We start from the raw sequence: 15,846 nt of genomic DNA on the forward strand, positions 1-15,846 counted from the left end.
AGGTCAGGCAGCATCCAGGGAACAGGAGATTCGACGTTTCGGGCACAGGCCCTTCTTCAGGAATTCCTGAAGAAGGGCCTGTGCCCGAAACATCGAATCTCCTGTTCCCTGGATGCTGCCTGACCTGCTGGGATATGGGCCAAACATAGGCAAGTGGGGCTAGTTTAGATAGGGAGCGTGAGAGGCAGTGAATTGTTGGACCGAAGGGTCTGTTTCCATGCTGTATGACTCTATGACTCTCAATGGGAATAAAAACAGTGCAGAGCCAATGAGAACACAGTGAAGAGCAGTAGGAAGGAGCAAGATCAAACGTCTAGTGAAAAATGGTGCAGAGACAGTGGGAACATTGAAGGTAACAGCAGCAAAGAGCAAGACCAACAGAGGGGATAATGAGCATGCAGAAGTAGTGAGAACACAATTTGGGAGCAGTGAGAGCGTGAAATCAGTACTGGGGATAAAGGACAAAAGTCTTGCAGAGATGTTGGGAACACAGTAGGGGAGCAGTGAGAATGAGCGAGACCATCAGTGGGGATAAAGGCCATGTGGTGACAGTGGGAACACAGTAGATACTGTAATTGCCAGAAAAAACAATTTGAGTTGTAACTTCACAGGAAAGCAGATAGGTGATTGGATTGATTGAAAACAGCCACAAGAGAGGAAGTCCTAGGAGAGCAAGAGTAGAGAGGCCCAGAGCCTCGAGCAAGGTTTGGAACACTGTGGAAGCAATGAGCAGATATTACAGGGTTTGATGGAAATGAAGCACTCACTGGATGCTGACCCTAAACAAGATTGCAGACTGCTGGGATGTTGGAGTGGGTTGGGGCAACTATGTGTGTGCATTTCTGCCCAGCTGTGCAGTGGAGCCTGGTTTCCAATCATCCCAGCTATTCCTGCCACTGTAGAAAGATCTTGCTCTGCCAGCACCGTGTGGTAGTTGATGTTCGCTGGCCACTTCATGTTGAAAGCTCTCACACACGTGCATCTTCCCCTTCGTCCCCAAAATGAAATGTTGGTCCTGGAACATGTGGAGAACTTAAGCAGTACCCTGAACATTGCACTGCCATCACTGGGAACTTCGGTGTTTTGACATTGATGTCATTGTCCTGAATGAGATGCAGTAGGGTGGAGGTCAGGCCAAAAACAAGGTGGTGGTTCTTCTGAGGATATCTGAGGAAGAATGTTGACTCTGTCGGATTGGTTTTGCCAGAAAAGAAACAAGCTAGTTGACCACCTCATTGAGCCTCCCTCTGATGGACCTTCAGCTCACCCTTACCCAGAAACAGTGCACCACAGTTATCAGTATATATACCTTAATTGAAGGAGCAATGGATGAGCAAAAGAGGAATTTCACTCCAGCCTTGATCCATTGCTGTCCTTGTACCAAACTGAGACAAGCAGATCCTCCTTGGATGCCAGATTTGAGTGGGATACAAACCTCTAGAAAGGTTTGATTGGCAAGAAAGGCATAGGGAAAGTAAGCAAATGACGTCCTCCTCCTGATGAAATCCTTGGAGCATGATCTGGTCATAACAAGCCAGAGCATCAAAGCACAATTGACCATTGAAACAAAAACAGAAGTTGTTGGAGAAACTCAGCAGTTCTGGCAGCATCTGTGGAGAGAAAGCAATTAATATTTCAAGTGCAGTGACCATTCTTCAGAACTATATTGATGGTTGAAAACTTGTTGTTTGTTTAACAAAATCCCTTCTGTCACCAATTAAAGCAGGATGGTCTTCATCTAAACCAGAGGGGTACCAATATCCTGGGTGGGAAATTCGCTAAAGCTATTAAGGTGGATTTAAACTAATACAGCAGGGGGATGGGAACCAAAATTGTAGGACAGGTACAGAAGAGGATGAGAGTAGGGAGTTCCCAAATCAAGTATCTGACACTGTCAAGCGAGAACCTGGTTTGAAGTGTGTGTACTTCAACGCGAGGAGCATCCGAAATAAAGTGGGTGAACTGGCAGCGTGGGTTGGTACCTGGGACTTCGATGTTGTGGCCATTACGGAGACATGGATACAGCAGGGACAGGAATGGCTGTTGCAGGTTCCGGGATTCAGATGTTTCAGTAAGAACAGAGAAGATGGTAAAAGAGGGGGAGGTGGGCATTGTTGATCAGGGATAATATTACAGTTGTAGAAAGGATGTTTGGGGACTCTTTATCTGAGGTAGTATGGGCTGAGGTTAGAAACAGGAAAGGAGAAGTCACCATGCTGGGAGTTTTCAATAGTCCCAGAGATGTAGGGGAAAGGATAGCAAAGATGATTCTCAATAAGAGTGAGAGAGGCAGGGTAGTTGTCATGGGGGACTTCAACTATTCAACTACAGTAAGAGTACTATAGATGGGTCAGTTTTTGTCCAATGTATGCAGGAGGGCTTCCTGGCACAGTATGTAGACAGGCCTACAAGGGGCGAAGCCACTTTAGATTTAGTACTGGGTAACGAGCCTGGCCAGGTGTTAGATTTGGAAGTAGGTGAGCACTTTGGAGACAGTGATCACAATTCTGTCAGGTTCACTTTAATGATGGAAAGGGATAGGTGTACTCCACCGAGCAAGAGTTACAGCTGGGGGAAGGGAAATTACGATGCAATTAGGAAAGATTTAGGAAGCATAGAATGGGGAAGGAAACTGCAGGGGATGAGCACATTAAAAATGTGGAGCTTATTCAAGGAAAAGCTCCTGTGTGTCCTAGTAAGTATGTACCTGTCAGGCAGGGAGGAAGATATTGAACACGTGAGCCATGGTTTACTAAGGAAGTGGAATCCCTAGTCAAGAAGAAGAAGAAGGCTTATGTTAGGACAAAATGTGAAAACTCAGGGTGCTTGAGGGTTACAAGGAAGTCAGGAAAGACATAAAAAGAGAGCTCAAAAGAGCCAGGAGGGGACATGAGAAGTTGTTGGTGGATAGAATCAGGGTTAACCCTAAAGCTTTCCAGAGGTATGTCAGGAATAAAAGAATGATGAGAGTTAAATTAGGGCCAATCAAGGATAATAGTAGAAAGTTGTGTGTGGAGTCAGAGGAGATAGGAGAAGCACTAAATAAATATTTTTCGACAGTGTTCACTATAGAAAATGAAAATGTAGGCGAGGAAGATAGAGATACTTGCATCTAGACTAGAAGAGATTGAGGTTCACAAGGAAGAGGTATTAGAAATACTGCAGAGTGTGAAAATAGACAAGTCCCCTGGACAGGATGGGATCTATCCTAGGATCCTCTGGGAAGCAAGGGAAGAGATTGCCAAGTCTTTGGCATTGATCTTCAAATCATCATTGTCTACAGGAATAGTGCCTGAGGACTGGAGGATAGCAAATGTGGTTCCCTTGTTCAAAAAGGGCAGTAGATACAACCCTGGTAATTACAGACCAGTGAGTCTCACTTCAGTTGTTGGTAAAGTGTTGGAAAAGGTCATAAGAGATAGGATTTATAACCATCTAGAAAAGAATAATCTGATCAGGGACAGTCAGCATGGTTTTGTGAAGGGTAGGTCGTGCCTAACGAATCTTATTGAGTTTTTTGACAAAGTGACCAAATAGGTAGATGAGAGTAAACCGGTTGATGTTGTGTATATGGATTTCAGCAAGGCGTTCGATAAGGTTCGCCACAGTAGGCTATTATACAAAATGCGGAGGAATAGGATTGTGGGAGACATAGATGTTTGGATCAGTAATTGGCTTGCTGAAAGAAAACAGAGGGTGGTAGTTGATGGAACATGGTCATCTTGGTGTCCAGTTACTAGCGGCGTACCGCAAGGGTCGGTGTTGGGTCCACTGCTGTTCGTCATTTTTATAAATGAGCTGGATGGGGGCTTAGAAGGGTGGGTTAGTAAATTTGCGGACGACACTAAGGTCGGTGGAGTTGTGGATAATGATGAAGGATGTAGTAGGTTGCAGAGAGACATAGATAGGATGCAGAGCTGGGCTGAGAACTGGCAAATGGAGTTTAATGTGGACAAATGTGAGGTGATACACTTCGGCCGGAGTAATCAGAATGCAAAGTATTGGGCTAATGGTAGGATTCTTGGGAGTGCAGATAAGCAGAGAGATCTCGGTGTCCATGTACACAGATCCCTGAAATTTGCCACCCAGATTGACAGGGTTATTAAGAATGCACACAGTGTTTTGGCCTTTATTAATAGAGGGATTGAGTTCCGGAACCAGGAGGTTATGCTGCAGCTGTACAAACCTCTGGTACGGCCACACTTGGAGTATTGTGTACGGTTCTGGTTGCCGGATTGTAAGAAGGATGTGGAAACTTTGGAAAGGGTGCAGAGGAGATTTACTCGGATATTGCCTGGTATGGAAGGAATGTCTTACGAGGAAAGGCTGAGGGCCTTGAGGCTGTCCTCGTTAGAGTGAAGAAGGTTGAGAGGTGACTTAATAGAGACATACAAGATAATTAGAAGGTTAGATAGGGTGGACAGGGAGAGCCTTTTTCCAAGTATGGGGACGGCAAACACGAGTGGACACAACTTTAAAGCGAGGGGAGATAGGTATAAGACAGATGTCAGAGCTGGTTTCTTTACTCGGAGAGTAGTAAGGGTATGGAATGCTTTGCCTGCATCAGTAGTAGATTCGCCAAGTTTAAGTGCATTTAAGTCATCATTGGACAGGCAAATGGATGCACATGGAATAGTGTAGGTGGGATGGGCTTCAGATTAGTATGACAGGGTGGTGCAACATCGAGGGCCGAAGGGCCTGTACTGCGTTGTTATGTTCTATGTTCTATGTTCTAAAGCTCTTAATTCTTGTATCAGTGTCAGTAAACATGTTCGCTGGGCTTTGTTTCTGCTGGGCCATTCCTTTGGTCCCTCCACAACTCTCTATATCAAATCATCCAGTGAAAGACCTTTATGGAAAGTGAGCTAGAATCACTTGAGTAATCCAGTGCAGCTTCTTGCAAGTTAACTCATTAGTCAAATACTTCCTTATTTGCATGTAGCAATTTTAGCCAGGCTTTGCTTTTCAAAGTTTGCACCATTAATTTCCAAACATCCCAGCACCATACTTGGTATTGCGTGAGACTTTTGCTTGAGTACCAATCCAGCATTTTTGGCAGATTTAGCTCTGTAGAGGTTTGGCTGTGTAAATCCCAGCTCCTTGGCACAAATCCATTGCAAATGCCACATGGAATTTTAGGTCTTTTAACACTAAGTTGGCAATCTCATTCAAACAGACCACAGGCTGCTGGTGTTGAAATTGGTCCTTTCTGTATGCAATGCTTTGCTGTGTCTTATTCCAAAAATTCCATCAGACAATGAAAGTTTTTGTTTGGAACATTTGATTGAGCAATGCAAACACTGATTTCATACAATTCCCTCAGGTGACAATAGATGGAGAATTTGAATTCTGTTCAAATAAATCTGGATAGCAAAGCGAAAGTGAATTGTTTAAAAAAAAGGCCAACTCTTTCCATTAGAGAAGAGTCCCCCTTTCCCTTATCCCTACAGTGTTTTGCTTTCAGGTTTAGCTTCATACCCTCTGAAGTGGCCTATCAAGTTACTCAGTTTTAACAAGTTTGGCATTAAATGCCAACTTTGCCAACACTGTCTACCTCCCAACCATGAGTATGAAAACCTGATGCAGTCAGAGTGTGCACTTTCCCAAGGTGGGACTATTTGAAATGTTGAATTATACTGGAAGGGCTGTGTGAAAACCCCTCTGTTCAAATTTGTAGTGCAGTGTTGAATTATCTTTATGATGCAGTCATAGGATATGAGCATTGCTAGCTAGTTCCAGCATTAATTGCCTAGGCATAATTGCAGTGGAGAGGGTGATGGTAAACCACCACCTTGAACTATTCCAGTCCTTGGGTGTAGGCACACAGTCCTCCAAAGTTCTGTTTAGAAGGAAACTTCAGAATTTTGACCCACTGAGGGAATGGCGATATATTTCACAGTCAGGATTGTGTGTGGCTTGGAGGGTATCTTGCAGTTGGTGATGTTCCCAAGCTTTTGCTACCCTTGTCTTTATGTGTGAAAGAAGTTGTGGGTTTGGAAGATGCTGTTTGAAGGAGCCTTGGGAATTACTGTCGTACACACTTTGGGGGAAATGGTGGGCGAGTAGGACTATCGCTGGACTGTTAATCTAGAGACACAGGTAATATTCTGGGGACCTGACTTCAAATCCCGTCAAGGCAGTTTGTGGAATTTGAATTCAGTAAAATCCAGAATTAAGATTCTACTGATCACCATGAATCCATTGTCAATTGTTGGAAAACCTATCTGGTTCACTAATGTCCTTGAGGCAGAGAAGCTGCCATCCCTACCTGGTCTGGCCTACATGTGACTCCAGACCCACAGCAATGTGGTTGACTCGTAACTATCCTCTGGGCAATTGGGGATGGACAGTAAGTGTTGGCCTAGCCAGTAATGCCCTCATCCTGTGAATGAATAAAAAAAACCAGTTACGACTGTGTGTCAGTGATGAAGCGACTGGATGTTATCGAAGGATAAAATATATTTTTCCTGGAATATGTGGAGCTTCTTAAGTGTTGTTGGAGCCGCACCCATTTAGACAGTTTGGCAGTATTCGATTAAACATTTGACTTGTACCTTGTGATGGTAAGATAGGCACTAGAGAGACAGGAGGTGATTTAATTGTTGCAGTATTCCTAGCCTGTAGACTGCCATAATAGCCACAGATGCAGTCGAGTTTCTAGTCAGTTGTAACCGTCAGGATGTGGACAGTGGATTATTCAATGTGATAATGCCATTGAATGTCAACGAGTGATGATTAGGTTCTCTCTTGTTGGAGGTAGCCATTGTCTGGTACTTGTGTGTTGTAAATGGTATTTGCGACTAATCAGCCCAAACATTAACTTCAGCCTGGTCTTACTACATATGAACACATGCTGCTTCAGTATCTGAAGAGTTGTAGGTAGTACTGAACATTGTGCAATCATGAGTAAATATCCTGATTTCTGAACTTTTGATGGAGGGTGGTTATTGATGAAGCAGCTGAAGATGGTTGCGTTTCGGAAACAAACCTGAGGAATGTCTGTTATGATGTCTCAGAGCAGAAATGGCTGAAGCATGGTTGAAGGAAAGACAGGACTGGCAGCTCAGCATTCCAGGATGTGGAAGTTTCAGGTGTGATAAGGGGAATATGAGAGAGGTGGGGACGTTGTATTAATGATGAAGAAAACCATCACTGCAGTAAGAGGTTGATTTGGAAGCACTAGCTTTTGGAGTGCTGCTCCTTCATTGGATGAAGAGCAGCACTCCAAAAGCTAGTGCTTCCAAATAAACCTGTTGGACTATAACCTGGTGTTGTGTGATTTTTAACTTTGTACAACCCAGGCCAACACTGGCACCTCCAAATCATCACTGCAGTAATCAGGGAGCTTGTCTGAGAAGGGTCTTCAAATGAGGCCGTCTGGGTAGAGCTTAGAAATAAAACATGGTGGTTACTTTGCTGGGATTACACGACAGCCCTCCCAAGAGTCAAAGACAGATTGAACAACAGAGGGCATGTTCTCGAGGCCATAAAGATGCATGAATCCCAGGGCCTGATGAGATGTGTTCCAGGTTGCTGTAAGAGATAAGGGAGAAGAGTGCTGGAGCCCTGGCAGAGATGTACTTTTATACTTTGTTGGTCACAGATGAAGTTCTAGTTGACTGGAAGATAGCTAATGTAGCTTTTGTTCAACTAGGGCAGCAGGGATAGACCAGTTCGTCTGACTTCAGTGGAAGGGAAACTTTTGGAAAGATTCTGAGGGACAGGATTAATAAACACTTGGAAAGGCAGATATTGATCAGGGATATTCAGATGGATGTGTAGAAGTGAGATCCTGTCTAACAAATTTATAGAAGTTTTGAAAAAGTGACTAAATACAGAGAAACCTTGATTACCCAAGGACATAGATGAGGAGCATTTTGTTTGGTTAATTGATTTCCAGATAATTGAATCCTGGATAACATTGTTTAGCCAAGCACTGGAACCTTGCAATCTTGCCGGGTAATCAAATGCCGGATTATTGAGGTTCCTCTGTACATTAATGAGGGTAGTACAGTTGATGTGTTTTACATGTTCTCCTGTTAGGCCTATGACAAGGTCCCACGGGGAAGGCTGGTCCAAAATAGCCCATGAGATTCAAGGCAAGTTGGCAATCTGGTTCCAAAATTAGCTTACAAATAGGAGGGAAAGGGTGATGTTGGATGGATCTTTTGTGATTGGAAGCATGTGACCAGTGGTGTATCTCTCAGCTTGGTGCTGGGACCCTTACTGTTTATTATCAACATTAACGACTTGGATGTGAATGCAGAAGCTATAATTAGTAAGTTTGCAGATGACATGAAAACTAGTGGTGATGACAGTGAGAAGGATAGTCTCAGTCTGATATTGATTAGCTTGTAAAGTGAGCAGATGGAATTTAATTCTTTTCAGTGTGAGGTGATGCATTTTGGGAAATCTGAAAAGGGAGAGATAGGGAGTACTGAGGAACAAAGGGACCTTGGTGTATCATAGATCCCTGAAGATGTCAGCACAGATAGACAGGGTGGTGAAGGAGGCAGATGGGATGCTTATCTTCATTAGCCGGTGGATGTATTATATGAGCAGGAAAGTGTTATTACAATTTTATAAAACATTGGTCATGTGGAATGCTGAGTGCAGTTCTGTTCACCACACTCAGACAAGTGTGATTGTACTAGATGTTGCCTGAAATGAAAAGTCTCAGTTATGAGGAGAGAGATTGGATTGTCTGGATTTTTTTCCCTTGGAGTGGAGGAGGCTGAAGGGGGCTCTGATTGAGATATACAGAGGCATAGTTGATCATGAGAACTTATTCCTCAATGGCAGATGAGTCCAAGACGAAAGTGCATACGTTTCAGAGGAGGTCTGAGAAATGTTTTTTCACCCAGAGGGTTGCTGGAAGTATGGAACATGCTGCATGAGAGGGTGGTGGATACAGGTGCTTCATCAACAATTAAGAAGCATCTGGCTGAGTACTGAAGATGCCAGGATACAGGCCAATAGACCAAGTGCAGGTGAATAGAATTAGTGTACTTTGATGTTTGTTGGTTAGCATAGTCATGATGGGCAGAAGGTCCTGTTTCTATGCTCCATGACTTTATGATTCAATGACCTCCAAAACCCAGGACCATCTTCCTTTGGGCTTAGTATGATTCCGAGTAGTGGAGATTTCTCCCCCTGACCCAGTGATGTCAGTTTGTCATGAGCATCTTCATGCCATACACTCAAATGTCGCCTTGATATCAACTCTCACCTCATCTCTGGAGTTCAGCTCTTCTGTCCACGTTAGCCCAATATTGTAATCAGTAATGAGTTCAAAGGCTGGGTAGCCCTGGCTGAATCCAAACTCTGCATCTGTGAGCATGTTATTCTGAAGCAAGTACTGCTTGATAGCACTGTCAATGATCGCTTCCATCACTTTGCTGAAAATCAAAAGTAGACTGATAACTGGCGAATTACTGCACTTTGATTTGTCCTGCTCTTTTTTTAATGGACAGATCATACTTCAGCAATTTTCCACACTGACACCAGTGTTGTAGCTATACTGGAATAGTTTGACTTGGGGTCATGAAGGGTTCTGCAGCACAATTCCCGTGTATATTGCCAGAATGTTGTCAGAACTTAAAGCTTTTGCAGTATTCACTGTCTTAAGCAATTTTGTGATGCCCATTTGGAGCGAATTGAAGTGGATGAAGATGGACCTTGGATCCTGGGACCTCAGTGGGGGGCTGAGATGGATTGTCCATTTAGTACTTCTGGCTGATGATGGATGCAAATCTTCAGCCATTTCTTTTGCTCTGATGTGCCGGGCTCTCCTGTTGTTGAGAATGAGTATATTTCTGCAACCACCTCCTGTTAGTTGTTTGCTACCATTCACAACTGGATTCGCAGGAGTTTAGAACCTAGATCTGATCCATTGATCATGGAGTTCGCACAGCCATTATATGCTACCTCTGTTGTTTGGCATGCAAGTAATCCTGTGTTGTAATCACATGTTAACACCTCATTTTTTTTTGTATGCCTGGTGCTGCTCCTAGCACGTTCCCCCACAGTCTTCAGAGAACCAGGTTTGATCTGTCAGCTTGATCATGATGGTTAGTGTGAATGCATCTGGAACATGACACTTCACATTTACCTTTAAAATCAGAAAAAGTTAGGGTCTACGCTACCTTCCTAAAATATTTTGAGGAGATGTGGTCTGGTTCATAACAAATTTGATCCAACTGAGTGGCTTGCCGAGTCATGTCAGAGGACATTTAAGAGTCAGCTAAATTGCTATGGATTTGGAATTTAATGTAGACCAGACCAGGTAAAAACAGCAGGCTTACCCTAAAGGACATGAATGAACTAGATTTTTTTTGTTGTAGTTACAATCAGCAATGATTACATGGCGACCAAAACACTCGCTTTTAATTTCACCGTCGGCCATATTGGGTCTCAAACCCATGTCCCCAGTAGATGAACCTGTGTTTTGAGTGGTTTGACATTCAAAGGACACTTAACAAACAACAACATTGCTTTGGATCTGGAGTCTCAGGTCAACCAGTCTAGCTAAGGACAGCAGATTTCCTCCTAAAGAGCATTAATGAACAAGAGGTTTTTATGATCAAAGATGGTTTCACGGTGTTCATCACTGAAACTAACTTTCACGTCTTGATTTTCCTTATTGAATTTAAATTCCATCAGTTGTCATGGCATTTGAACCCTGGTCCCAGAGCATTAATCTAGGCCTTTAGATTACTGGTCGATTGACAGTACTTCTCCTTTGTTATCATTGCTGAAGCACTGATTTGATTAACCTCCAATAACTGGCTGTGCTCCTTGTCGGAGAATCACTGCTCAGTTTTCAGTGATTCATAAAAACTATTTGCCATCTAAACTGGATAGTTCAGCTTAAAACCAAATGAAATAGCTTGCCTTGTTGTCAGGGATGTGGGAAAATTGAAAAATGCCGCATGGAATTTTGGGGCGAGTAATGCTAAATGGACAATTTTGTGATAAGAGACCATTTTTAATAGTTTGATTCGATACAGGGTTAAGATTCTGATTCCAACATTCCTCTTTTGAAAATGGTTTGATGTTTAGGTGCTTGTTTTGAAAGAGACAGTACAGTGTGATTTGGTTCTTCTATCTGTGTAGTGTGGTGAGAGATCTTTTAAATAAATCAATGCGGGTGACATAAGGTCATTAATTTAGATTTTGAAAAAGCAACAGTATAGCTGCTTGTTTAAAACAAAAATATAAATGTAATCAATATGTTTTCAGGTTTTCCTTGATATTGGTGCACATGCTGAAAATTTTAATTGAAGGAGTCTGAGACTGTGTGCCACTGTAATTATTGATAGCAGCTTTCTGATCCCCAGAGTAATACTGCACATGTCTTCCTATCTCTCGGTCTTCTTGCAGGAATATTAAAGTTTCATGAGTGCTATTTGGGTGATGGCCTAGCGGAAAACAGCAACGATTTTAATGAAACAAGCAGCATCAACCTGCAGGCTTCCAGTTTCTCTACCCTCGAACAATATGTGACCAATGTTCGAGAAGCACTTGGCGTTGACTCCTACTATACCAGGTAAAGTTTTCATTTCTTTTAAGCGTAGTTATTCATTTTGATATCCTTATGTGTTTAAGATGTCATTCTCACTTTGCTTCTTTCAGAGACAGATTGAAAGACAGGCACAAAGTGCTTTATTACAGACTGCGATTATGTTTGAGATCATTAAAATTAGTGACTGACATCCCTTTGCAGTTGTAATGCATAGTAACACCAGCATTTGTTTCACTCTTTACACTTTGCTGCCATCTGTTATGGTTTGTTTGAGCTTCTTTCTCATGAAGCATTAAATATTAAAGTGCAATAAAAGCCAAAGAGTGGAGGAGAAAATCTGTTCATTTATTCATCTCACCCTGCAGTCTAAGTCCATAAACAGTACCAAAGTAATTGAGTTTCCCTATTCCTCCTCCTCCTCCTACATTTTTCCAGGAACATTGCTACATCAAGTTGAAATATAATTTTTTTTAACTAGAGTCATAGAGTCTTCCAGAATGGAACTGACACTTCAGTCCAACTCATCCACACCAACCAGACATCCAAATCTGAGCTAGTCCCATTTGCCAGTATTTAGTCCATATTCCTCCCAATCCTTCCTATTTACATACCCATCCAGATGCCTTTTAAATATTGTAATTGTACCCGCATCCACCACTTCCTCTGGCAGCTCATTCCATACATGCACCACCCTCTGTATGAAAAACTTACCCCTCGCATTCTTCTTAAATCCATAAGGGCGGTCACAGCGCCAGGGTCCCAGTTTCGAATTCCAGCCTTGGGCAACTGCCTTTGTGGAGTATGCACGTTCTCCCCGTGTCTCCGTGGGTTTCCTCAGGGTACTCCGGTTTCCTCCCACAAACCAAAGATGTGCAGGCCAGGTGAATTGGCCATGCTCAATTGTCCATAGTTGTTAGTTGCATTAGGCAGGGGGACGGGTTACTATTCGGAGGATCGGTGTGGACTTGTTGGGCCAAAGGGCCTGTTTCCACACTGTAGGGAATCTAATCTAATCTAAATCCTTCCCCTCTCAATTTATTAACCTATGCCATCTACTCTTGGACTCCCCCACCCCAGGGGAAAAACCTTGTCTATTTACCCTAGACATGCCCTCATGATTTTATAAACGTCTGTAAGGTCACCCCTCAGCCTCTGACGTTCCAGGGAAAAACAGCCCCAGCCTATTCGTCCTCTCCCTATAGCTCAAACCCTCCAACCCTGGTAACACCATTGTTAGTGTTTTCTGCACCCCTTCACGATTAACAACATCCCTCCTATATAAAGGTGACTAGAAGTGTATGCAGTATTCTAAAAGTGGCCTCACCAATGGCCTGTACAGCCACAACATAACATCTCAACTCTTATATTCAGTATTCTGACCAGTGAAGGCAAGCAAGTCAGTTCAGATAAACAAAACATGTATTTTGATTGAAAAGATTGAAGGTAGAACCATTGTTGTCCAGTTTTCCCAGGAACAATTAAATTCTGAAATATAATCTGAATTTAATTCTTAACTCTTATGAAATAAAAACAAAGTTTAATGCACTTAACTACCGTAAACTAGAGGAATTCTATAATGTAGAAACGCAATTTAATCCTTTCAATTACATCAAAAAGAAAGTTGCTGAAAGATAGTGTTATTTAATAACTCACCTCACCCATTATAAACAAATAATGGTAATATCCTTATGATTGGGAATGGGCTGCCATCTTCCTTATCCATCTCAGAGCATCCATCCAGCCAGCCAGCTGGCCCACTTACCAAGTATTCCCATTTTTCTATGTTTCCATTCCTGTTTAGCCTGACATGCTCTCAGTCCATCTTCACCAAGTCCTCTTAGTTCATGAACTTATCCAACAATCCTAGTATTTCTATTTTATCTGCTAAATTTAAGTGTATTGTATTTAAGATGTTCACACATCTCTGCTTCTCTATGTCCCTTCCAGATAACCAATTTGTTATTATCAACGAAGCCCAAGTACTTTGCACGATGTTGCCGAACTCCATGTACCTGCTTTTGGTCCATCTCCCTCAATATTTCTGCTGAACAAAAATTTAGCTAGCTCAGATTTAAAATTAACAATTGATCATGCATTCCACTGCCATTTGTGAAAGATAATTTCCAAACCTTTACAAACTATTGTGTGTCAAAGTGTTTCCTAAACCCTCTCCTAAACAGTCTGATCACAATTCTCATATTATGCCCTTTAGACACAGAATCCCCAACCAGTGGAAATGGTTTATTCTTTATGTACCCTGTTTTTTTTCTGTTAATAACATGACGACATCGATCAGATCACCTCTTCATCTTCTAAATTCTAGAGAAAACAGTCCTAATTTGTATGCTGTCTCCTCGTGACTTAACCCCTGCAGTCCGGGTGTCATTCTTGTAATGATAATTTGACCCCTGAAGTCCAGGTGGCATTGTGTTGGACTCCTTCTAAGGCCAATATATCCTTCCTAAGGTGTGGTGTGTTGGACATGATCTTTAAAACTCTAATACCACCAGCCCGAAAACAAAATTCCAATCTCTGAAACTTTGTTTCTAAATTAATCTCCTTTGAAAGATTCCTTATTTTTGGATCTCCTATCAATCTTTACTTGGCTGACTAAGCATTTTTCTGTCAATTACCTTGTGATAATTGTCTGCATTGAAGGGCTATATAAATACAAGTTGTTATGGTTATTAGTGTTTGGGGTGTTACACTAAATTTGGGGGAGTGTGCTGGAAATTATGTCCGCTATTCCTGGAGTTATGTCAAAAGTTAAGGCTTTTAACAAGTATTTAAGGATTCCAAAATTTATCTATCCTGTACACCCATCTTGATAAGAAACATGGACCGAGATTCTATACTTAGCCAAAATTAATATTTATTACAGTAAGTAAACACTGGCTACAGATAAACAGCTATGAACTGTTGCCATTTCACACTCCAAATTAAAAGTCTGATTCCTTCAAAAATTATCCCATGTTATGGACCAGACCAGACCCCTCAAAATATTCAGAAGATTGTATGAAACTAAATTTTGATTATTTAGATGGTAAATGTAAGCTGCTGCATTCTAGATGCAATTCAATTGGTCAAACTACCAGATTTGAAGTAAAACACACTTTATTCATATACTATAGTTAAAATATAAGAAAAGAAGGAATAAAAGAAAAGAGTTGGAAAAGAACGTTGTAGAACAATAATAGATTAGTTAGCTACTAAACAATAACTGTTCCAATATAGTAACATCCCATAAACACACCCTTGGCCAAAAGCAAATTCAGAAAATAGATTGTCTCACTTGTAACTTTAGCAGCATAAGAGGAAAAGCATAGAAAACTCCTGAGAGAGTGTAGCATGGAAAGATTTACTATAGCCACAGACCCAACACAACTGCTGCTGAAGAAGCTGAGAAACTAAACATCCTGTTTCTGTGGGACTCAACCACACCCATTCATGCTGCTTCTATTGTTCCAGTTAAAAAAAAACAAGGCCTCACAAGCTGTTTCCTCCAGAGGTTTTCAAATGACATCTGGACACCTATGTCTTAAAACCTTTCTGTTAAAAAGAACAGTCAAAAATAGACCTTTTAAAGCCATACTATTGTCACACCCATATATATATTAACACAGACAGAGTCAGGAAAAATAATGGGGTGTTACGAACGGAGGGAATGACTGGGAAGGCAGTTCAGTGGTTCCTGTTAACAGGGTTGCTGAGATTCTACTGGTCAGAATGCTGCTTCAGTCTTCCTTGTGTATAGGCTTTCACTGGTTTGCAAGAGGTACTGGATGGCTGATTTAAAAAGGTTTCTGATTTATCAATTAAAAGTCACAACCTTCAGTAACTGCTGAAGGAAAGATGAACTGACTTTCTTGAGGCCAGAAGTGTTTTTTATTGTGGAGAACAGAGACAGTGCCTTAGCTGAAGGCTTCTCTATACAATCCCAAACTGTTCAGCCACCTTAGAAACAAGCACATTGTTATTAGAAGCAGGAGCATTTTTTGACATGTTGCAATCATGATAAATAGGGACGAGCAAATAGTAACAGCAAAATGACATAGATGCTGGGAATCTGAAATTTAAAAATAGACAATGCCGGAGAAACTCAGCAGGCCTGATAGTATCTGTGGAGAGAGAATTCGAATTAACATTTCAAGTCCAGTATAAATCATCTTTAGAACTGAAGACTCACATTGAACTATCAACTTTCAACTTCTGTCTTGTCATCCATGAAACTTTTTATGGATATAAAGGTTTTTAAAAGGAAGAAAGATAGACCTAAAATGGCTGCAATAACAACCTGACTGACTGCACCCAAAGGATCAATA

General features: G+C 41.8%; 1 protein-coding gene across 6 annotated transcripts in view; it reads left to right on the top strand.

Moving 5' to 3' along the window:
* The window catches only part of ttc28 (tetratricopeptide repeat domain 28), a 774,630-nt gene that overhangs the window by 592,407 nt on the left and 166,377 nt on the right, over positions 1–15,846 (top strand). For all 6 annotated transcript variants that reach the window (XM_043715612.2, XM_043715613.2, XM_043715615.2 and 3 more), the window contains one exon: positions 11,383–11,548. In XM_043715612.2, coding sequence (XP_043571547.2) covers positions 11,383–11,548 — 166 coding nt within the window. The remainder of the gene's footprint in view (positions 1–11,382; positions 11,549–15,846) is intronic.

This window comes from Chiloscyllium plagiosum, unplaced genomic scaffold, assembly GCF_037043375.1.
Source record: "Chiloscyllium plagiosum isolate Xiang-an unplaced genomic scaffold, Cpla_swu_hap1 HiC_scaffold_24, whole genome shotgun sequence".
In the NCBI taxonomy this organism is placed as follows: domain Eukaryota; kingdom Metazoa; phylum Chordata; class Chondrichthyes; order Orectolobiformes; family Hemiscylliidae; genus Chiloscyllium; species Chiloscyllium plagiosum.